The 24300-nt window shown below is 34.8% G+C and overlaps 1 protein-coding gene across 20 annotated transcripts in view; it reads right to left on the bottom strand.

Moving 5' to 3' along the window:
• Positions 1–3415: 3415 nt before the first annotated feature.
• Positions 3416–24300, bottom strand: part of LOC136827014 (uncharacterized) — a 235454-nt gene continuing 214569 nt past the window's right edge. For 8 of the 20 annotated variants that reach the window (XM_067084677.1, XM_067084679.1, XM_067084678.1 and 5 more), the window contains 7 exons: positions 22646–22796; positions 19516–19766; positions 18848–18964; positions 12818–12898; positions 9380–9422; positions 6022–8676; positions 3416–5699 (listed from right to left, as the gene is read on the bottom strand). In XM_067084677.1, coding sequence (XP_066940778.1) covers positions 5557–5699; positions 6022–8676; positions 9380–9422; positions 12818–12898; positions 18848–18964; positions 19516–19766; positions 22646–22796 — 3441 coding nt within the window. In that variant the 3' untranslated portion in view covers positions 3416–5556. Of the gene's footprint in view, positions 5700–6021; positions 8677–9379; positions 9423–12817; positions 12899–18298; positions 18338–18847; positions 18965–19515; positions 19767–22645; positions 22797–24300 lie in introns of all 20 variants that reach the window. The other 12 variants (XM_067084689.1, XM_067084691.1, XM_067084693.1 and 9 more) reach the window with 6 other exon arrangements.

Here is a 24300-nt window from a genome sequence, read left to right as displayed (position 1 = left end):
TGTCAGTTAATCCTACTACACTTTAATTCATTATGGTGTTCCTAGTTCGAATTCCCTTTGTACTACAACAGGCTGGTATAGTTAAGCCGGCCTTATGCCAACACGGTCCCTTGTCCTTGGGCAGTCTGTAAGAGTGGTAGGATGTATAAGGGAGTATGACATTAACCTACAGAAAAGAAATATGAGAGCCCAAACATTACAAACCTGTCTGTGACAAACTACTACGGAACGGAATGTGAAAGAAGGAATTGGCAGGGTAAAGAAGACAGAAATGAAGTGAAATTACATAAAACAGCTATGAATAAAACAATCTTAATACTAAGTAAACAACTGACTAATAGTAAATATGCTTCACTGTATTATCAAGCAGTTGGACTGGAATACTAACTAACCTGTGGTACACTACAGTAGGTCTTAGTGCTGTAGACAACTGTATAATGAACTAATATACCAGGTGGTAAATACCACTTCAGAGACAGACAAGTATCATTTCAAAATCATAGAGCCTGAAACCATTACGATTTCGACCTAAATCAGTCGCCAAGCTGAGACCACTTTAATTCAAATCTAAATCATTCATGATGGGAAATCATAAATACTTCTGTCGAATTTCATATGGGACTGCTAACCCCTTCCCTTCAAGGGGTTACCCATTCGCATTTCTGAGGACTGAAATAGCTTCAATAAACAATCTCGGATATGATTATGAACCCGGGACCTTGAGACTACTGCCAAATCTCATTAATGAACAGTAGATAGACAGACAGACTGACAGACAGAGAGCCTGACTTGTTTATCCCCAAAATACCCCAAATGAACCCATTCAGTCAGCCTTCATATCAGTGGCTAAAGATCCTTCTAGATTTCTGAGTCTGAAGAGTTTTCTGTTTACATTGCCCCAAAAGTATCGTGGCGTCCCCCTGGGGCGTGCCATTAAGAGACGTTTATACAAGTAACTATAAGAGTCCCTCTCTTTTTATTTTTTTGCAAGAAGAGGAACTTCATTTACATGACACTGTTGATGAGTGCCACATGGCGTCAGAACTCTCGAAAGAGTGCCAGCGGGGTGCCAACAAGAACGCTTTACGTTGGTGTGGTTTACGACGCAGCCGAATTTGACGTACCAGGCCAATTTTTTTACGATTATTATTATTATTTTTCTTCTCTTTTTCCTTTTCCATCCGCTTCCCTACGCAGTATTCTCGAGAGGGGTGGCATTTTCGTTTACATATGAATGGTAAAACACTGCGGAACACACGCATACTTAGTGGAAGGCGGCCAATGGTACTAGCGCTTCGTTTCGCGCCTTTTGAGAAGTTGTTATGTTGAACCGATCTGGCAAAAGGGTCTCTATGCTGCAGCACAGCGTGTCATCGTGTTTATGGTGTATGGGTTTCTTCTCTCTCTCTCTCCTTCTGACAAACTAGTATTATGACAGCTTCGTCTTCCTAGATTTATCAGCATATTCCCTTTGGATGAGCTCAGCACTAATATTAGTTAGCTAGGTTGTCGTTGTTACTTATAATAAATAAAATACACCACTAAAGTATTCCTTCATCTACAATTATTTAATTTTCTAGCAATGCCAATAACAAGAGGAATTGCTAAACAAATCATGAAGGCATCAATCAAACTGCCACAAAGACTGTGAAGTAAATTCCCTAGCTTTAGAGAGGAGACATTAACTTTACTCCGCTAACTACTTAGTCTATTCTTAGGCCTATGTAAACAGGTAAATAGCTCACTGACAAAATCGCGGGAAAAGAAACCTCAAGACACTGCATTCTTAAATCAAGATGACGAACAGGAAACAGGAATTGACTAGACAATATTCCCCGTAGGTGGTTAATGCCGTCATTGCACCTCATGCCGTGTACTGCAGGCATTACATTTCTTCCATCTTTCTTTCCACCCTCTCCTAGCAATTGATTCATAGTGCAACTGCTCTGAGGTTTTTTCAAACCTTTTACAGTTTAATTTCCGTTTCAGCACTGAATGACCTCATAGGTCCCAGTGCTTGGCCTTTGGCCTAAATTCTATATTCAATTCAATTCAACGGCCTCTAGACTCAACGGCCTTGCAAATGACATAACAAGAATGTTATGGATGGAAATAGTATGTGCCATCCTAGGATGCATTATAAATATTCGGGAATTCATTATTATATTCCTCGATTGCTGAGAGAGAGAGAGAGAGAGAGAGAGAGAGAGAGAGAGAGAGAGAGAGAGAGAGAGAGAGAGAGAGTTTCCTTAATGTTGAAATCGCTGTGGCTTTGCAGGTTACACGTACCCTCAATGAGTCTAGGGAAAATTATATACTGTAATTTCCCACTCGCGAAACCGTCATGTTTTGGAAAGTTTTCCCAAGAAAAGACGGAACTTTCGCACTTAACAAAAATACCAGAATGAATATACTTGTAAGACTCTGTAGGATTGATGTATTGGTCTAAGATTTACTGGAGACGCAACGTCATAGGTCACTGACACCATTCCCAGTAGGAATCTCTCTCTGAGTTGCTTGCAAGACTGTTGGAATTTTTCAAAATTTTATTTTTGGTCTTTCTGAGCAATTTGCATTTTTCCTCTGCAACACTTGAAATCATTATATCATAGATAAAAAAGAAAGGTTTCTCTTGTTTATAAATTATTAAACTCATTATATTTTCCATTTGGGAAAGCGATAACTTCACTGGCTCGTCCTCTCTACAGACTATGAGTAGGCCTAATCCACCAGCCACCAATTATGTTTGTAAAGCTATTAATCCTTCCTTTTTTTATAATTTTTCCTCCTTGGACTACAAGTCGTTAATCTACAATACAGTACTACAATACGGACTAAACAGGATCCAAAACATATGTTTCTTTGAGCCAACATTTCAGGAATGCATCTTACGCCTACAAATCTTCCAGTCATCCACAGAACATACGTAACTCGTTTTTCTTTTATTCTCTATACTCATGGGTTGGCTCTTTCATATAAGAAAGCAACGCTAAAAGAAAGTAAGTCTTTCGACAAACAGCATACTTACTAAACCAGTACTTTGAAAGAGTTTCATTCAAAATTTATGGAGGCTGTCACAGAAGACATCAAATCAAAGAATCACGTGACTCGTAGACTCACAAGCATCAGATAAACAGTTGTCATCTGTTAAAAAAAGAAAAACGCTTCAGAGCTTGAGAAAACTGAGGTGATGGAAAATACGTGACAAAAACTGAAGATGACAGAAAAGGCTGGATCAGAATCTAGTTGTTTATTGACTTACCATTTTCAACCCTCGACCAGTTTTCCTCATGGCCAGCGGATCTTTATCAGTTGCGTCTAAAACAATCTACCTTCTCTTAAACAGCCTTGATAAAAGAGTAGTAATGTCTACATTTATTACTTCCCACTTTTTGCCAGGATAAGAAAACACACGGAGCGTGGAATCATTTATTTATCCACAAAAAAAGAGACACATACTTTAGGCATTGAAGAGCTAACAGGGTGAAGGGTCCTTCAAAAGATCACATCAAAGGCAGGACTGAGCATCTACGCAGAAGTGATTATTATTCTGAAGAAGAACAAGGAAGGAGTAAAGTAGGAGTTGTAGGATTTCGTAGATAACCAATCCTTCTATAGATGATAACTTTTTGTTTTTAAACTTCCTGCCACCCTGCGTGGTGGGGACAAGCGGTTTTTTTTTTCAAGTATTCCAGCCTCTGGTACGTGAGGGTTAGGCCTAAGAAGCTGGCGCTGCTGCGATTTCAAACCTGGGGAATGATTATCCATCTTGTTTCCGCGCTTATATTCTTGTTTATCCTTATTTCATTCGTCGATCTCCGATGTTAATGCAAGAGACTTCTACAGCAACAGCAGCAGGTATTAAGAAGACAGGAACCCTCAGGTACCAGAGGGGGGGCGCGCGGGATGGTGGGCGGCGCCCTTTTGACGCGGACACGCAGGGTTACCGGATTCGATCCTGGACCTGCTAGCCTATTATACCAAGAAGGGTTTCATCAAACATTCCTAAGTGATTCCCTTGAGTATCCTAACAGTTTTTTAAAATCTAAAAACCCTTGCATTCACTAACCAATACATTTATACACTATGAACAGCTTTATACATTATGAACAACCGCCGAATTATTTTCTTTTTAGCGAATTCACTTGTTTTTTCGTGTTTTTTTTCTCCCGCGTGAAACGATTTTTAAAAAAAGCAATTTTTTGAATGCATGGGTTCGAGGATTCCAGAGTTTTTTTTTATAATATATATTAATCTGGGCCAACTGGGCTTTTATTATTATTTAATATTTTTTCTCGAGAAGCGAATCCCTCCTTTCAAAAACCCCCCTTACTCCACTGCAAGTTTTCGAGCGACAGAAAACTCAATTTAAGAAATGAGCCAAAAGGGGGAGCGAGTTTTTTTTTTTTTCATTTTGTGAGATTAGCCAAAAATTGACCTGAGGGAATTTCAAACTTCCTTCGCATATTTTTTTTTTTATTTTATCACGAAACAAAAGACACGCGCACCTCCATCAAAATTATGACTCACTTGTTGTTTTCTTTTTTAAAGCTACATATAATAAATATTTTTACATTCTTCGCGAAAATAGGGCAACAGATACGGGACGTGTTGAGGTAAATGACTGAAATCAGAAGAATATCTAATCAGCTATACAAATAAGAATCGTTACCTTTATAGATATCGGGTTAATCTCGTCCAATCTAAGTAACAACGCAAAAAAAGGCATGTCCTATTTGCACGACAGTCGTACACGGCAGTCGTATAGAAGTACACGACTGTCGTGCAAATAACAAAATCAACAACCAAATGAGAACTAACGAAAAAAATAAAAGAATTTCTTCTTTTCTCGCACGATTTAGCAATATCCTCCTTAACACCACCAAACACAGCAACTAAAATGTGCAAATTTACAGCGGATGATGTTTCAACAAAGCTAATTTACAGAGAAAAAGATTGACCAAGATGGGTATATGAACAAATGCAAGTGTGACATTTCTCTTCATACTTCAATCTAGGAAAACGCTAATAATTACCTAACAAGTGTAATGAAACCGTAATGGCGTGTAATGGTGAGTCTGGATTATGTCTAGTGTAACATCAGGGTGAACATATGGATGTATCTCAGCGTGTCTATTAAAATAACTCATGAATTCAATGAAAGCATTAAGTCATGTTTACAATGGACTTCACAAAGTCCGTCTTAGTATCAAACTTAACTGTTAAAATGCTAGCAGATATGTTTATGTGCGTAACGAACAGGTGTATTTTCACAAGACCCAAAACATTTTTAGTCAAAAGATGGCTGGTGGAGAAACACAGTATTCCCCCTCTGCCATCTTTGCTTTTTTTATACAGATATACATTTATATATATATCACTTTCAGACCGCCATTTTATGTGTTTTTATTTCCTTTTTCAAACAAGCAGAGGCGAAGACGAAGAAGAAGGAGAGTTAGATGACGAAGACCTCTCCTTCCGGCATACAGAGATAAGGCACGACTTCAACGCTGAATGGCTACACAAGAGTCCTTCATTAGGATCTCCCCACACCTCCTAGGAATGCGTGGCGAAGGTCACGGGCGTGTAGAAGTTGTTGTAAGTCCCCCAGCCCTTGGCCGCTAGGTTGAAGCTGGCCGAGCGACGCTTGTCCATTTGATCGGTGGTGTTGACCAGGTCCAGCAACGAGTGATGGGGCACTGTGACAAGAAATTCGTCGTGAGCGGACGGAACAGTCCCGTTCAAAGGATGACAGGGTGGATAAGAAGTGCACAGTGATATATATGTTTTTGATGGCTGAGCAGGCTACACAATCAAGTTGGTGAAAGCACCCTGATTCTAGTTTCACGCACACACACAAAAGTGTAAATACTATGCAGATGTCTTCAAACTTCACTTAACTTAGTTGACAGGGTACTTCTGACTAGATTTTTTGGGCAAAATGAAACCCAAATCACAAAAACTCCAACTTAATGTAATACAAATACCAGTTTAGACAGATAAACTGATGCCAATTCTTACCATCAACTGGTGTTGGAGGAAGAGAAGCTCGTTGGACGACCTTCACCTCGGCAGTATAAATGGCGCCAGCCCCTGCGGATGAGGAGGGATCGGGACGATTGTTGGTGCCACATGACAGCAAGGAAGAAGTCATTGGGGGAGGTGTCTTAGCGGACATGAGACTCATCTCAGTACCCTGTCGGGTACTCGTGAGTTCAGTCAATGCCTGCTTCCCATCAACTACTACTTCCACCCCCTGCTCTACTTTTTCCTCCACCTTCCCAACTTCCACTGCCTCTGCATCCATCTTGTCAACTTTCTCTAATACCTTTTCTGTTTGCTGTGGAACTGGTTTCTCTGAGTGTTTATGTGAACTAGGGCTGTGTTCATTATTGGCCTGAGACTGATTACATCTAGAGCTGTCCATCTCTTTATCTGAATAAATGTCCTCAGCAGCACAACTATCTTTCTCCTGTGAGCTGACATCATCACTCTCTGTGTCTAGGTCATTCACAAAAAGTTGCTCAGATCCTTCTACTTCTTCATTGTAACTTGCTCTTGATACACTTCGGTAGAAATCAGGGGGATGAAGGTCAGTGACGTTAATGGTATCAATCAGGGAGGAATTCTCAAAGGATTTCTCCCAGTCGCTTAAAAAATCTCGAAGTTCATCCTCGTTCAAGGATGATCGTTTTCGGTTATCGTAAACTTGAATTTTTGGGATAGGAAGAGGACTTTCTACAAAATCATATCCCTTAAATTCACCCAGTGACTTTAGCTGAGGAATTCTCTTGATCATTTTGACATCTTTATGTGTGCCCTCTTTGTCTTCTGACATACTACCTATGCTGCCAGAACTATCTGGATGGACAGTTCTAGATGTAGAGTCACCTGCGCTGTGCATGATTTTGGTTTTGGTGTCAGAACTCTGATGCACTGTAGTTAATTCAGAAGTATGGCTGACTTGTGAGTCAATAACTTTTATCTGTTCAGTACTTAGAGATTCAGAAACTGCAGATGTCTTAGTCTTGCTTATGGCTGTACAAGATGACAAAGTATTAGAGAGTTTTTCAGAAGATACAGAGGCACTGGTATCCAGAGAGGATATGACCGCAACCTTATGGGGTGGCAAATCAATCCTCTCTTTGTTAACCAAATTTGTAGAATCAGATTCTCCTGCTAATGAAATAGGGTGATAACTATTGCCATTAGAAGCATCCTTGCAGAAGGAAGGCTCGCTTGCTAAAGAAAATTGTGATAAGCTGTTGCATGCACTAGAAAGATTATCATAAGCAGACTTATTGTTATGGAACTGAGGAGTAATGGGGGGAACTGAGGTTTGGGGAACTGAGGGAGGAGATGGAGACTGTAACTGTGAAACGTTGTGTATCAGTGAAGATAAGGAGATAAGGGGGAGAGATGTGGGCCGAGCTGGTTTGTTGTTTATGGTGGTTGTGATACTTTTCACACAGCTATCCTTCTGAATTATGTTGGATGCTCTGGTACTTGTAGAACTTACACTACAGCTACTGTTTGACTGGGTAGCACTGGTACCTTTTAAATCTTTCTGATTTAAAGATGAATAATTGGTAGCTGGTAGAAAGGTAGGGCCTTTTTCCAGATTCTTATTTACAATGCCCTTATGTTCGACCTGCTGAGTGCTGGTTTTGGTTTCTGCCTTACCCAATGCTTCATTCACCTTTGCTTCAAAACCATTCAGCACCATTTCTGTACCATTTGGGGTGACAATTAATGGAGGGCTTCCTGGTTTTAGTGTATCTTGGCTTTCGTCCTTGTGTGATATTTCATTGTTAGTGGAAGGTGTGATCACTGAAGAGGAGGAGGAGGACGATGCAGGAAATGGTCTCTGTTTCTTAAGAGGTGCAGTGGCAGCAGGAGAGGCAGTTACAGAATCTACTGGAGCAGAAACTTTAGATTTATCAGCAGAGAAGGAGACAGCAGCCTTGGCACAAGAAGAATTACTTACAGACACATTAGCTCCACTTACTGGAAACTTTTTATTAGTAGTTACAAGTGCAGGAGTAGACTGGGAAGAGGCAATTTTTTCATGGAACTTAGAGAGGTCTAAAGGTTTGGGCTTAAATATGACAGTTGGTACAGGAGAAGATGAAGCAGAGTTTCCAGTACATATAAAAGGCTTAGGAGACTTATTGCCTGATTTCACAGCAGCCATGCGGTTAATGTGGCTAGTTGGAATAGGTGAGCCAGTAGGTGTATTAACAGACCAGGAAAGTGGGCTGGGAGAGAGACAAAGAGGTGAAAAGACTTTTGCAAGAGGTTTAGGAGAACAAGCACTCTGAATAGGAGAATCTGCAGTAGTTCTTTGGGAGCTGGAGACACCAGTAGGGGGAAAACACAAGGGAGAAAAAGTCTTGGCGACAGGCTTGGGGCAACTAGCGAAGGTGGCTGCTGAAGGCAGAGTAGAAGCATGAGAGCGAGCAGGGATATTGTCTGCCATTTTGTTGCTAGCTGCACTGATCTGATAGGGACGATTTGGCGTTGCCCTGCCTCCACCACTGCCACCACCTGCAGGAGTGGTTGCTGGCACCAGTTTAGACTTGGAAGGTTCTGGTTTAGGCTTGGAAGGTTCTGATTTAGTAGTAGGCCTAGTAGGTTGGGTCAAGATCTTAGAGATATCTGGGAGATTGAAGGAGCCTGCAGACAGACATTGGAAGACTACGGTAAGAAAGAAAAAAAAACTAAAAACGGGGTCAATAATAACGCAATTTTTCACAGTTCATGCATAATGTCATCATACTTAAAATTCAGGGAAAATTCAGGGAGAGGAGATGAATAAACAATATAAAAACAATGCTAAAGACTGTCATGCTGCAAGTCATGCACTTAGCGCTGCATATATTACAACGAAGTAGGATGCGGATCACCGGTCAGTACTCACAGTTGCAGAAAAAAGGGGGGGGGGGAACAAAGATATTGCAATGTTAACAACCAAAGACCTCAAGCATGACTTTATTAACGACCATGGCACAGCAGAGAAACAATGGTGGACAGAAAAACACTTGTAAAGTCAAAAGGAATGAAAACGCTCTGCCCCGAGAAGCACCCTTTTTCAAAAGGAATTTACTCCAGACATCTGACTGAGATAAAACTCTTTCTTTGAAGCAGAGACAGAATCAGTCTTAAATGAGATATACAGTCTAAGGCTACAGTGACACTGTCCTTCATGAGATCATTGTATATAACACAATAGAGACCAAACAATGTTTTTGAAAATGCCAGTGGTAGTGTTGGTCATTCCTTGCCACACACTCTCCTGGCTTCCTCAGCTGGAAAATCTGAATAGAAATGCATCATTAAATATAAACATTCTGATAACTCTTTTGCAAAAAGCACTCACCTGGTGCAGCTGCTGGTGGGGCAATAGATAATCCAGTCGCAATCTGTAAAATAAGATGTTAGCAATCAGTTCTGTGTAGAAAATCTACGGTTCTGAAATGCCAGTAAACTAAATGATGCCATGGGGCACTGATGTTGTACCAAGCATTTTATAAATTAACAAAATTAAGGAAAAGATTAATCTCTAAATATTTACCTCATATCTTTATGTTTAATTATAATTACATCATAGAAATTAAATCATATCAGTTATATATATATATATATATATATATATATATATATATATATATATATATATATATATATATATATATAATTACATATACATAATTTATACACAATGAAATTTAACAGCTACTATACCTACTGACATACATATCCACGATTTAACTTTTCTTAAGTATTTGTGCAACATAAATATAACGGAAAAAGTTAGGAATTGCGTTATCCATTTTTAGCATATATAATTAAGTCTTATCTAGCTTTAGCATATATAATTAACACTATCTCTCAAAAATGTGCTAAAACTGTTTTAGCATAGTGATTATCTTATCCACTGGAAAACATACCTATCAACTGTCGAATTTTATGACAAATTTTTTCCTTGCTATGTAGGAAAAATGAAAGTAGCCAATACTCAATGAAAAACAGGGTTCTACTTGACCTGAAAGAAGTCTCTACGGGCTAAAAAGATGCAGTTAATATAGTGTCCTATCTCTTGCGAATTTTGAAAGGAAGAAAGTCTACGTCATCCTCCTCAGAAGAGATTCTCTTGCGAAGAAGAGACAGAAGTATGTATCGTACTAGATTCTCTCTTATTGTGGAAATAGGTGGATGTACGATATTTCGGGCAAAAGCCCAGGCACTGGGGCCAAGGAGGCCATTCAGCGCCTCAATGAAGAGTAAATAAATTATATTAAGGTAAATGAATTGATGATTTCATGAAGGAAATCGTTAATAAATCAAATGTAGCGATGTGACCAATAAATCAGATAAGGAAAAAAATTTAATGTCATTATAAATCTGTATGATGTGGTATATATATTAAGGAAAAAATTAAATGTCAATAAAAATTTGTATAGACTTTAAAAAGAGATGGTTGCAGAAATATCTACTTCGTCTCCCAAAATATCCGAGAGGGATTTGCCTTAGAAATGTCTTTCTCTTTGGCTAAAACATCTTGGGCAGACCATCTTATCATGGAGAGACAATAGTCTCTGGTAATCTTGATAAAAATTTCCTGTCACTAATGTTGTACCAATAATTCATTTTCTCGTTCATGCCTTATAATTCGTCCTTCAATACGTTATGCAGTTTCTTGGTGAATCTTTGTAAATATCGTAAAAACCTCACTAACCGTCCTGTGGTTTTCTAAGATTAAGTAATCGAAAAACAGTTACCCTATGAAACTTCATATCTTTTAGATATGAAGTTTGATCTGAAGTCCTTTTGCCGCCAAGCATTGGTTTTATAAGTCCGAAGAGCTTGGAACTGTCTAATCTACCTAAGCTAAACCGGTTTGTTTTCTTGGTATTCATTGAAAAGATGTTTGGCCATTAACTCACTCCAGGCAATAACACGGAATTAAATATGGCGATATATTACTCGGCTGCCTTACTTCTTTAGAATATAGAAATAAAAAAATCCCTGAAGGACTAGGGACAAAGAGCTTACCAAAAGGTACAAAAGTAAGCAACAGTTTGTACTATGACAAAGGTGAACTAACCCCACTGAAATGTAAAGGAATGTCTGGCCACAATTACCAATGTTAGAGTGACGAACCATAAGACTTTGAGACAGAAATCTACAAAGAGAAACAGAAAAAAGAATAGCAAGGTTCCTAAGACCTTGCCCGGATCTAGATAGAAAAGGACTTTGGCTAGACCATGAAATCTACAAACACATTGTAGTCATTTCATTCTAAAATTTGTGCCAAAATTTCTAGAATTAGAAGTTCACGTTGAACAGACCTTCCAAATTCACAAGGACTGTTAGTGGAAAATGTTCATGTTACAGTTATCAATGATTAAAGAATGATCAGAACCCAATAGCAAAGTTAATAATAAACATAATGTAGAAGAACCAATAATGACAGTTTAACGATGGCCTGTCCACGCCTAGAGAATAATTACAATAAATTCTGTTTAACAGAAACTATTCAATGACAGTCACCACCTATAGCTAACATTTTAGGAAACTGCAATTGAACATGAATCATGAATCTTGATAACTAGAACTCAAATTCGACCTTTTCTATAGTCGTTGTAACTTAACAGTGACAAAAAAAAGTGGAGTAATGGATTTAACTGCAGCTAAATCAAAGTATCGTCACATCATCACACTGAATCGTGACAAGACTGAACTTTTTGCAAACCGTTTCAGGGCTTCCGAGGTGATTAAGGGATCTAGGTTCTGAGTAAAAATCACATGACAGTCATAATGACATATTTCTGATGAGACATTGTTGGTACTCTAACGTTATCTATATCATGTAAGGACTTTAATAGTCATCGTTTATTCTCAACCAGTTCATGAAAAGGACATGATTTTGACAAAACATTTCTGGCAAGACACTCAAGATGAAGGAAGAATTTTCTGTCAATGTTAACTAGTAAATTCTGACAAAATTCGTGACTTGGTAATATAGTCCTTGCAGGAACCTAATTCTGACAAAATTCTTGGTTTATTGTTAATTCGACCATAAGAAAAATTTGTCAGTTATTCAAAAAACATAAATATTGATTTCGATATAAAAAAAAAAATACCATAATTAGAAAGAGCTGTCTTGGAAAAATTATTATGAATACTGATATCGAAAAAATTACGAAAGAAATTACTTTGAAAAATCATATTGAATGCTGATTTACAAAAAAAAATTACCAAAATTAAAAAATAAATTACTTGAATAAACCATTATGAATATTGATTTCGGAAAAATTACCATAATTACGAAAGAACTGACTTGGATAAACCTTTATGAATACTGATTTCGGAAAAAAATTACCAAAATTACAAACGAAATTATCTGGAAAATCTGTTTATTGATTTCGAAAAAAAGAAAATCCCCATAATTACGAAAGACCTGACTTTGAAAAATCAGTATGAATACCGATTTCGAAAAAAAAAATTTACCATAATTACGGAAGAAATAAATTGGAAAAATCTGTTTATAGATTTATCAAAAATAAAATTACAAAAAAAGTACGAAAGAACTTATATACTTTAAAAAAAATCATCATGAATACTTATTTCGAAAAAAAAATTACCAAAATTACAAACGAAGTGTAAAAATCTTTATTTATCTAAGGACAGTCATGACCAGTACGTTAACTTGACCCTACAAAGGCCAACGTTCATCATCATCATCATCGTCAGTCCGTCCGTCCGTCAACCTTTTGGGTAGGAACCCTCGTCAGTCGCGTGCCCGTTCACTTACCGGGGCAGCCCTGGGCACTTCCATCCAACGGGGTACGGAGGAGGCTTTCGTTTCCGCTCTCCCGCACAGCGTCTCAGCGAGCTGGGGCAATTTTATACAAGTTCATGGTTATAAAAAAAAGGTATAAAATTCTTCCGCCTTCTCTCTGAATGGTTTTGATTATAAAAAAAATTAAAAGCTGAGGCAATTTTATACATATCTATAGTTATAAAAAAGATATAAAATTCTTCCGCCTTCTCTCTGAATAGTTTTGATTATAAAAAATTAAAAGCTGAGGCAATTTTATACATATCTATTGTTATAAAAAAGATATAAAATTCTTCCGCTTTCTCTCTGAATAGCTTTCATTACAAAAAAATTAAAAGCTGAGGCAATTTTATACATATCTATATATAAAAAAGATATAAAATTCTTCCGTCTTCTCTCTGAATAGTTTTTATTATAAAAATTAAAGCTGAGGCAATTTTATACATATCTTTAGTTATAAAAAATATATAAAATTCTTCTTCCTCTCTGAATAGCTTTGATTATAAAAATTAAAGCTGAGGTAATTTTATATATATGTTTAGTTATAAAAATATATAAAATTCTTCCGCTTCCTCTCTGAATAGCTTTGATTATAAAAATTAAAAGCTGAGGCAATTTTATACATATCTATAGTTAAAAAAAATATATAAAATTCTTCCGACTCCTCTCTGAATAGCTTTGATTATAAAAATTAAAGCCGAGGTAATTTTATATATATGTTTAGTTATAAAAAATATATAAAATTCTTCCGCCTAATAGCTTTGATTATAAAAAAATTAAAAGCTGAGGCAATTTTATACATATCTTTAGTTATAAAAAAATATATCTTCCGCCTCCTCTCTGAATAGCTTTGATTATAAAAAATTAAAAGCTGAGGTAATTTTATATATATGTTTAGTTATAAAAAATATATAAAATTCTTCCGCCTCCTCTCTGAATAGCTTTGATTATAAAAAAATTAAAAGCTGAGGCAATTTTATACATATCTATAGTTATAAAAAAATATATAAAATTCTTCCGCCTCCTCTCTGAATAGCTTTGATTATAAAAAATTAAAAGCTGAGGTAATTTTATATATATGTTTAGTTATAAAAAATATATAAAATTCTTCCGCCTCCTCTCTGAATAGCTTTGATTATAAAAAAATTAAAAGTTGAGGCAATTTTATACGTATCTATAGAAAAAAATATATAAAATTCTTCCGCCTCTCTGAATAGAATAAAAATTAAAAGATATAAATATGTTTAGTTATAAAAATATATAAAATTCTTCCGCCTCCTCTCTGAATAGCTTTGATTATAAAAATTAAAAGCTTTGATACGTATCTAAATAAAAAAAGATATAAAATTCTTCCGCCTCCTCTCTGAATAGCTTTGATCATAAAAAATTAAAAGCTGGGGCAATTTTATACATGTTCATAGTCATAAAATAAGATATAAAATTCTTCAGACTTTCCTCTGAGAAGCTTTATCATAAAAAATATATATACATATCTTTTCCCTTTGCTGTAAATTAATTCTGAAGTTACGTCTTGCTGTCTTATTTGCATTTTCTAAGCACACTCTCAGAGCTACACAGAACTATTAAATTTCAATGAATTTTCTATCCATAAACTTAAGCAAATTTAGGCAGACTGATTATCCGAAATGCGGAAACTGAGGAAAATAATATATGTGGGAAATAATTAGCTGTTGATTAAATAAAGGAACTGCATATCTATAGTCCCTCGAATGTACTGAACCTGTATAGAAGTTATGACCCAAATTTTACATTTTGGTCAAATCATCATTGTTAGTTACCACTTCTACTGATATAAAATTAATGACAACGCCAAGTATTAAACAAATAAACATAATAAATGCGTACATGCCACATTTTTCTTCCACTCTAACTACGCAAACAAGAAACACAGAGACAAGTATTCAAAACAAAACTTGGCTTCATTTCCATCGAACAATCGCCACTGATTTCCATTCGTTTTGTTTGTGAATACTTTTTGACTTCCACCAGCGTGCAGCAATAATTAGCTTATCCGCCTGGGTTATTGATGTTAATTTCTGTTATGCAGTGCAGCATTAATGTAGTCAATTTACATAGCTTTTTTTTTTTATGTTGTAAGCGTATTATCTCATGTTGCGCAAAAACGTCATTCGCCTTAATAACGAGATCATTCGGAATGTAGGTACGAACTGACAGCAAATCGTTCGTATGAATGTACGACTATGACAGATGTGTCACTGATTTCACAACGTATGATACATTCTTATTCCCCTCTAGAGTTGAAGTTAGGAATGAGAAAATATCACGAGATTCTTGAGATTATTCTTCAGATATATTTACATCACAATCATATGACTTTCAAGTAAGCATTGGATTTACAGCAGAAAAAATTTCACATTCCATAGTATACAAAAGTGAGTTTTATTCACTGAACCAAAAGTCTTTCTAATAAATGCACAACTCTCAATTATTACGTGAGAATAAATATAATGAAAATGAATTTCAACAAAAAGTACTGCTATCGAATTAAAAGACAAGTGCCAGGAATTGATCATTTTATGTTGAAGGCTAAATCTGAAACTCCTCAAATACAACTGTCCTCATCTTAAATGAAGTTTTCAGTCTTTCTTTTCTTCCAATATTCCGAGTTTCAGAGAATATAAAGCCCGTATTGCTTATACCAGTGGTTCTCAAATTGGGGGTAATTAACCCCCGTGGGGGTAATGAAGCCGTTTCTGGGGGGTAACGAGGCAGTTCCAATTTGTAATAAAAGGAATAATGCTTTAATTTTAATTTTTTGTCAAAGGAATAATGTCTAGAATCTAAATTCTTTATTTCTTAAGACTTGAGTAAAAGTCAAATTAATTTCTTACGTATAAAATGCTTCAGAAATTAAGAATTCCAATATTTTTCTTTCCTTTATATTATAACTTCACATAACTGAATCTGGGGTAGGGGTCACGGTGATCTATCACACCACCGCCCCCGGGGGTAACGATACCACAAAATTTGAGAACCACTGGTTTATATTATAGGAAATTCGCACAATTAAACAAAAACATTCCGCGTTCATTAATTACAAGCTAATTGAAACGCTACATACGAATAATGAAAAATGTTACGAGTTACACAACACTTTGACTGAAACATCATAAAAAAAAAAGGTTGTTTTAGGCAGAATCTGTAACTGATGTTTCTCAATGATCTACACGACATTAAAAGATAAATTATCACTACGCAATCAAAATATAGCCTACCATTAAGTAGAAATAATATATTGTCCAAAAGCATCGAGTCAGCTCTTATTCCATTATAAAATTGGTTTTACAAGATTGGTTTATGGCTTGGATAATTCGGGAAGGATAAAAATAAAAACCAAATTAGAAATTCAGGTGGAGAGGGAAGGTTTTTTTGGGGGGAGGAATATAAAAAAAATTTAAAAAGACATAGAATATTAGGATAATATATTTTAAAATATGCGTAAATTTATTTCAGCCCTATTAAGTATATCATTAAGTGGCATTTCTGCTTTTGCGCCATTTTCTGTTAACGGTTATATATGCACAGTTTTGATTCATATGTTTATGTATATATATATATATATATATATATATATATATATATATATATATATATATATATATATATATATATATATATATATATATATATATATATATATATATATATATATATGTATATATATATATATGTATACATATATATACATATATATGTATATATATACATACATATATATAAAAATATATATATTATATATATATACCAGTATACATATATATACATATATATGTATATATATACATACATATATATAAAAATATATATATTATATATATACCAGTATACATATATATATGTATTATATACGAGTATATATACACGTGTATGTTCATATGGACATACACCCAAGTTATTTTTTTCCAGTAACAACATTATGGAAAAGAAGGAGAAATTAACCCCCACAAGTTACATTTCGACTGGAATGAAAGTAATCGTGTGGAGGATTGGAACACCACATAAAAATATATATTATTTACAATATTTTCCAGTTTTTCCTCTCCTCTTTGAGACTTGCAATGCGCATGAAAGCACTGATATTTGTGTTTAATAAACAAGAGATAATTCTTAAGGTTTGCATATTACGTGCATATATATCAAAACATATATATACATATACACATATATATAAATTTTATATATATATATATATATATATAAATATATATATATATATATATATATATATATATATATATATATATATATATATATTACGAGTTATATCTCAGCAAAGAATATTAAAGTCTTTACACCAGTTAGTCGCATGAAGCTTAGTAAAATTGCTCCAAGTTTATTTATGGCACTTAAATAATACTACACCATCTACCTAATTTATCTATTCTGGTATCAGATTAGCTTAAAATTTAGTCTTTTTAAAATGTTTACCAGTTATTGCCAACTTACTTTTTATCATATTTATTATTCCTTATATATAACTTTAAGAGAAATGCTTTCCCGGTAATTTAAAAGTATTAATGCATCAACATATGCATATAAGTGTCTGTCTTGGACCAATGCATGACTCACGAAATCACATGAGTTATGTTTTTGCATACAGCTAATTCTCATGAAAATAATACCAAGTAATTCTCAGAAAAATACTAAGATTACATTATTCTTCATTTTAGCAGAACTTGTTCAGTTTTTCCAGTCAGTTTCGAAAGCTACAAAAGAAGAGAATTTATTATCATTTTTCCTCAAAATCCCCAAATCTGAAGTACAACAAAATCCTTTAATAACTATTCCCCAATAGGGTCATTTTTGTATAAGCTACCAAATAAAAAAATACCTCTTTATGATTAAAAATTTGTACGTTCAAACTTCTCGTCCTTTACTTGGTATAAAATTTACCCATAATCTTATTTTATTATTTCTTAATTCTTACAATTTATCTCATAACTAACAGGTGATTCAATTTCACCACTTTAAACTCAGGGCGCATGCGCCAGGTGATGTAAGTATATTCCATTTTGAATCCTGAAACCCCCCTCAAGGAAGGTTAAAATATTCAATTTATTACAAAGAAGCTGGAATAACTTTAAGTATGAACGGCTACAAACAGTATTTCCGCTTGAGAAAATATTCTCAAGCCTAATTAATTTGGTGACTTACATAACAGCCACGTAACATTGGTCTTTTTGACTTATATGTATATGTAATAATTCTTCTTTAGAACAGAATTACTCTTTTATATATATATCTAAAGCCAAACGTTAGCCCTCTTCAAAGCTTACTCTATGCTGATTACTCATATATATGATATATATCAAGCCAAAATGTTAGCCCTCTTCAAAGCTTACTCTAAGCTTGTTAGCCTAAGATAAAAAAACGCTCTCCTATTGAACTAAATCTATCTACGACACCCATTACCTTGGGCTTGTCGTTTGCTGTGGTCACGTTCGTTTTGGCCTGTAACGGGGGAAAGGGCAGTTTTTTATGGACGTAATTATAAAAATCATATGTAGAATATATTCCGTACACACATAAATACCTTCATACTTCTAAAAGTGTTGGTTTCTTATTCCTAAAAAAGCACAACAGTGGCACAAGAACCTACCTACTCTGAGGGCGCTGAGACTAGACTTACTACTTACTGCAAGTATCAACCAAGCAAAGATAAGAGAAACTGAATTAAAATGCTGTTTATCATGAGTCAGAGGGGACATGGAGCCAACAGTTTTTAGTGAACACTGAGCAGGCAAGACGACAAAGCACCAAGATGCTGTGGTCAAACGCCATATTATGTACAATAACAATCTGTCCGTTTGTGTTGCGCTTGCTGCTGTTCAGGCTGCTAACGACGCAGTCACAGCTCACGTTAGTGTCTTTGGGCTCAGTAGCAGCATAGGCTTTGGAGGAGGAGGAGGAGGAGGAGGAGACGTGCATGTAACTTGGGTGTGTGTATGTGTGTCTATGTACCTGGAATCTCGTTCTCTTATCTTCAAAGGCATCGGCAGCACAACCTGTCTCAAGGGCAGCGTTCCAGGGGGACTTTACCATGACGATGCTGGCACTCCTGTTCTTGAGGAACTCTTCCTGCATGTGTGAATGCCAAAGTTTTACCTCGGCTGACTGAGGCGCATGCGTGCTTCCATCTCTTTGATTGAGGATACTCTCTCTCTCTCTCTCTCTCTCTCTCTCTCTCTCTCTCTCTCTCTCTCTTTTAAAGTATTTACACGCTACAAATCTAGACACATGAAATTCTCCTGACCATTCACAAGATTGCTTTTTTTCTCTCTTGTAATATACAATTGACGCAATTTCTTTTTGAAATTTTTTGTTATCAAAAGTGAGAATGATAAGATTATATTAGCAAATTACTATCAACATGCTGGTTCAATTTACCAGCTAGGCTTACTTATGAAATTCAGTGTATTCTAATAAGTTATTTTTCAGCTTCATCATATCTAGAAAATTAAATCTTCACAGGAAATTAAATAATGAAAAAGAAAAAACTCACCAAAAGAACCCAAAACAGAAAAACACACACCATTCAGCAGTCACTCTCCCTCCCCCACTCCCACTCAAGTCAGCCAGAGGAAACTTTGGCCCTGGGACACACGCCTTACCCAAACCGTAGTACCTACCATGATCCTGTCCTGCTCTTTGTCTCTCTCCACTTCGGCCTGTTTCTTGGTGCTCAGAGTTTTGCTGCTTACATTTTGGCTGGTGCTGCTGAGGCTGCTGCTGGCGCTGAGGCTGCTGAAGGAGGAGGAGGTGGAGGAGGAGGAAACGGAAGACTGTTGCGTGATCGAAGTCTGCTGTGATTTCTGTACGGTCGTCTCGTCGACGATGAATTTGTCCATCCTCTTCTTGCGCTTGGCGAAGAGCTCGGCTCCTGAGGGAACCAAGGTCGTGGTCAGGGTTTTGTTTGCCTCTGAGAAGTGGGTCTGGCTCTTGTGAATACAAGCCTTGCGAATAAATTTCTTCAAAATAAAAATGTGGTCTAATAAATCAAGAATAAAACTGACAACAAAGAATTAAACTGTCATGGAAGAACCTAAGAGCTCGGCCCCTGAGGGAACCAAGGTCGTGGTCAGGGTTTTGTTTGCCTCTGAGAGATGGATCTGGCTCTTATGAATGAAAGTCGCACTAATAAAACTCTTAAAAGTAAAAATATGGTCTAATAAATCTAGAATAAAAACTGACAACAAACCATGGTTCTGACAAATGCAACTGTTTAGAATAAAACACAAGGTCTAACAATTCAAAAAAGAAATGCTTTTCAATAAACTTTGTTTTGAAAAAGAATCAGATTTTCATGGAAGACCTCAAGAGCTAAGTTCCTGAGGAACCAAGGTATTACTTAAGGTATTATTTTTATTTGTCTGAAATTGGTATATCTCTTTGGAACAAATCACAAGGACCAGCGGGTCACAACAGTACAACAACTAAAGCTTTTGAAAAGGAACTAGGTTTCATAAAAAAAAAAAAAAACAACTTAGAACTCAGCTCTTGAGGCACCAAGGTCATGTTCAATGTGGGTCTAGCTGTTACGAATAAAGCTCACAAGAATAAAACATATGGTCTGATACACTAAAAAGAACTTGACAATAAAATTGGTTTTATGTGAAGAATTAGATATTCATGTAAGAACTTGTGAACTCAGCTCCTAAGCAATCCAGGTAATAGGCATTTTTGGATTATCATTAATTGTTATAGCTCTTAAATAACATATACTGTATGTCACCAAATTACTTTTGTAACAAACCAGACTTCTGATAAATAATTAGATTTTCAAAAGACTTAGAAGTCAATTACTCAAGAACCAATGCCGTATTGAATTTTGCATTCTTGAAAAAAAAGGAAAATAAATTACAAAATTATTTTAAAAAGAGGAAAAATAAATCAACTATTATTTTATAACAAATCATAGGAGGAGCACTCTGCACTGATTCAAATATTAAAAGTAAAATGGATTTTCTTAGCTAAAAAAAAAAATCTGGGAAAGAGATACAAGTTAAATTATCAATAAAATGCAGACTACCTTGTCGAAATGTGAAAAAACTTAGAACTCAGGGTCCTTTCTAAGAGAACAAGGTCTTGAGACGAAAGTAATTAGAGAAAAATTTTTTTATATTTGAAAATGTTTATCAAAACTACAAAAATACAGAACTTTAAACTTTAAAAAAAGAATAAGACCTGAGACAAAAAGAAAAAGGTTAAAACCTAATAATCAATAGATTCAAAATTTGAGAAAGGTAACAACAGATTAGTTTATTCTGAGGAGACTCTGCACTGATTCAACATATTCTTAAACCCTTAAAATTAGGATTTTACTCTGTTAAGGATCTGAAAAAAATTCAAGACTAAGAAAAAACAGATCAGCAGTAAGCTAACCCATCAAGAAAATACTGGACTTCAAAGAACTAGGTTCAAAATGTTCAAAATTTGAAAGAATAGTTTAATTATTCTGAAATCTGATAAGGGTCCTTTCAAGAGGAACAAGGTCTTGAGACGAAAGATAAGCCGAGATTAGAGAAAATTATTCTGTTAAGGATTTGATAAGGGTACAAAAAAGGTTCAAAAACTGTGAAAAGACAGATAGATTCAAAATTTGAAAGAAAGGTAACGAGAGATTAGAGAAAATTATTCTGTTAAGGATCTGATAAGGGTGCAAAAAAGGTCCAAAAACTGTGAAAAGACAGATAGATTCAAAATTTGAAAGAAAGGTAACGAGAGATTAGAGAAAATTACTCTTTTAAGGATTTGATAAAGGTACAAAAAGGTTCAAAAACTGTGAAAAGACAGATAGATTCAAAATTTGAAAGAAAGGTAACAAGAGATTAGAGAAAATTATTCTGTTAAGGATCTGATAAGGGTACAAAAAAGGTTCAAAAACTGTGAAAAGACAGATAGATTCAAAATTTGAAAGAAAGGTAACGAGAGATTAGAAAAAATTACTCTTTTAAGGATTTGATAAAGGTACAAAAAAGGTTCAAAAACTGTGAAAAGACAGATAGATTCAAAATTTGAAAGAAAGGTAACAAGAGATTAGAGAAAATTATTCTGTTAAGGATTTGATAAGGGTACAAAAAGGTTCAAAACCTATGAAAAGACAGATAGATTCAAAATTTGAAAGAAAGGTAACAAGAGATTAGAGAAAATTATTCTGTTAAGGGTTTGATAAGGGTACAAAAAGGTTCAAAAACTACGAAAAGACAGATAGATTCAAAATTTGAAAGAAAGGTAACAAGACATTAGAGAAAATTATTCTGTTAAGGATCTGATAAGGGTACAAAAAAGGTTCAAAAACTGTGAAAAGATAGATAGATTCAAAATTTGAAAGAAAGGTAACAAGACATTAGAGAAAATTATTCTGTTAAGGATCTGATAAGGGTACAAAAAGGTGCAAAGACTACGAAAAAGACAGATAGATTCAAAATTTGAAAGGTAACACGAGATTAGAGAAAATTATTCTGTTAAGGATTTGATAAGGGTACAAAAAGGTTCAAAAACTGTGAAAAGATAGACAGATTCAAAATATGAAAGAAAGGTAGCAAGACATTAGAGAAAAATATTCTGTTAAGGATCTGATAAGAGTACAAAAAGGTTTAAAACCTATGAAAAAACAGATACTGTACAAAGACAGACAGACAGATACGTAACGAGAGATTAGAGAAAATTACTCTTTTAAGGATCTGATAAGGGTACAAAAAAGGTTAAAGACAGACGGGCACACAGACAGAAAGACAGATTCAAGAAACCACCACTGACCTTTGCCTGAAGGACTGGCGATCTCTGTGATTACCTTGTTGACCTCTGGACTGGGAGGGGCCTGGTTCATCAGGTTCTGGTAGTGCTCCTGCACCTGGTGGAAGTCCTGCACGCCCTTCGAACTCATCAGGAGCTTCATGGCGGGTTTCTCCTGCAAAGGGCAACAGAGAGTAAATAACAGCTAAAAGAGACTAAAGGCGTCACTTAAAAGAAACAAAGATATGTAGACAAAATGCTTAGTAAACTTAGCTATAAAGAGTAAATTCTGGAAAGGGATCAGGAGAGGACATTCCAAAGGAATAAATATATCTATGTGCTAGATTTATAACTCGATTTGTCTATATTAAAGACCTGGACTCTATAAAAGTTATTATGATACTTTGGTGGGCTTCTGTACATCTACACAATTTACTTACAAGAACCTCCATTTACAATTATATATTATATATATATATATATATATATATATATATATATATATATATATATATATATATATATATATATACAGAGATATATAAAACGTTTTCTCTGTAGCTTAAACGTTACATGAATGTGCGTGAATAAAATTTAATTAATGACTGCCCTGTTAATTCTAACTAGGTCAAGAAATATACAACTTGAGTTACAACCACTGATAAATACTGAGTTTAAAAATCTACAGAATTTAACAGTTAATAACTTTCTACAACTGCTATTTCTTGTTAATTCATAACAGGTCAAGAAATATATAATTTGAAAGCTGACAACCACTGATAAATACTTTTAAGAAATCTTAGAGAATTTAACACCGTCCCGTTTCTAATTTGGACGAGGAATCAGACTTTGACACACTAACCAGTCCCAACGGGACGGTGGACTTATTATCAACTAAAAATTTAGGTATATATATATATATATATATATATATATATATATATATATTTATATATATATATATATATATATATATCATATATATATATATATATATATAGTGTATAGATATATATATATATATATACATTTATATAATATATATATATATATATATATATATATATATATATATATATAATGCATATGTATATTATATAAATATGTATGCATTTATAATGTGTATATGTATATATATCATACAAATGTACTTATCGGAAACATCTTCTCTTGCATGAACATTCCAAGTTAGGTTTTCCTGGAAAACAGGAAACGGAAATTCTATATATGAGGTATTTCTAAACTGTAAAGGCAAAACTATACCTAAAATGTACAAGGCCTGAGATGAAAGACCGCGTTCGAACACAACTGCTTCTCAAACAATTAATATTTCGTTAACAAAAATCAACTTTTGAAATTTCGACTTTCCATAAATTGGTTTACAGAAATTTGTCTTTCGTGAATTTTGTCACCGAATGACAACTGGTTTTGGGACCAATTTTTTTCTCTTACAATATTCTGAAAAATATGAGATTACGCACATTTTTTGGAAATACAAACTAGATGAACAGGAATGTGTACATATAAATAAAAGGCTGCATTAGTTCTACCTAATTTCTTACGCTGGACAAGATTTTGAATTTGATATCAAGACAAAGCCAGTTCGAAACAAATTCGACTCTTTAAAATGACAGCTTTCGTTCGTATTTAGTTATCGATGTAGGTTCAATGCACAAGGA

Source organism: Macrobrachium rosenbergii, chromosome 41, assembly GCF_040412425.1.
Source record: "Macrobrachium rosenbergii isolate ZJJX-2024 chromosome 41, ASM4041242v1, whole genome shotgun sequence".
Lineage (NCBI taxonomy): Eukaryota > Metazoa > Arthropoda > Malacostraca > Decapoda > Palaemonidae > Macrobrachium > Macrobrachium rosenbergii.
Note: the sequence above shows the minus strand (reverse complement) of the source record. Positions and strands in the feature narration are given on the sequence as shown.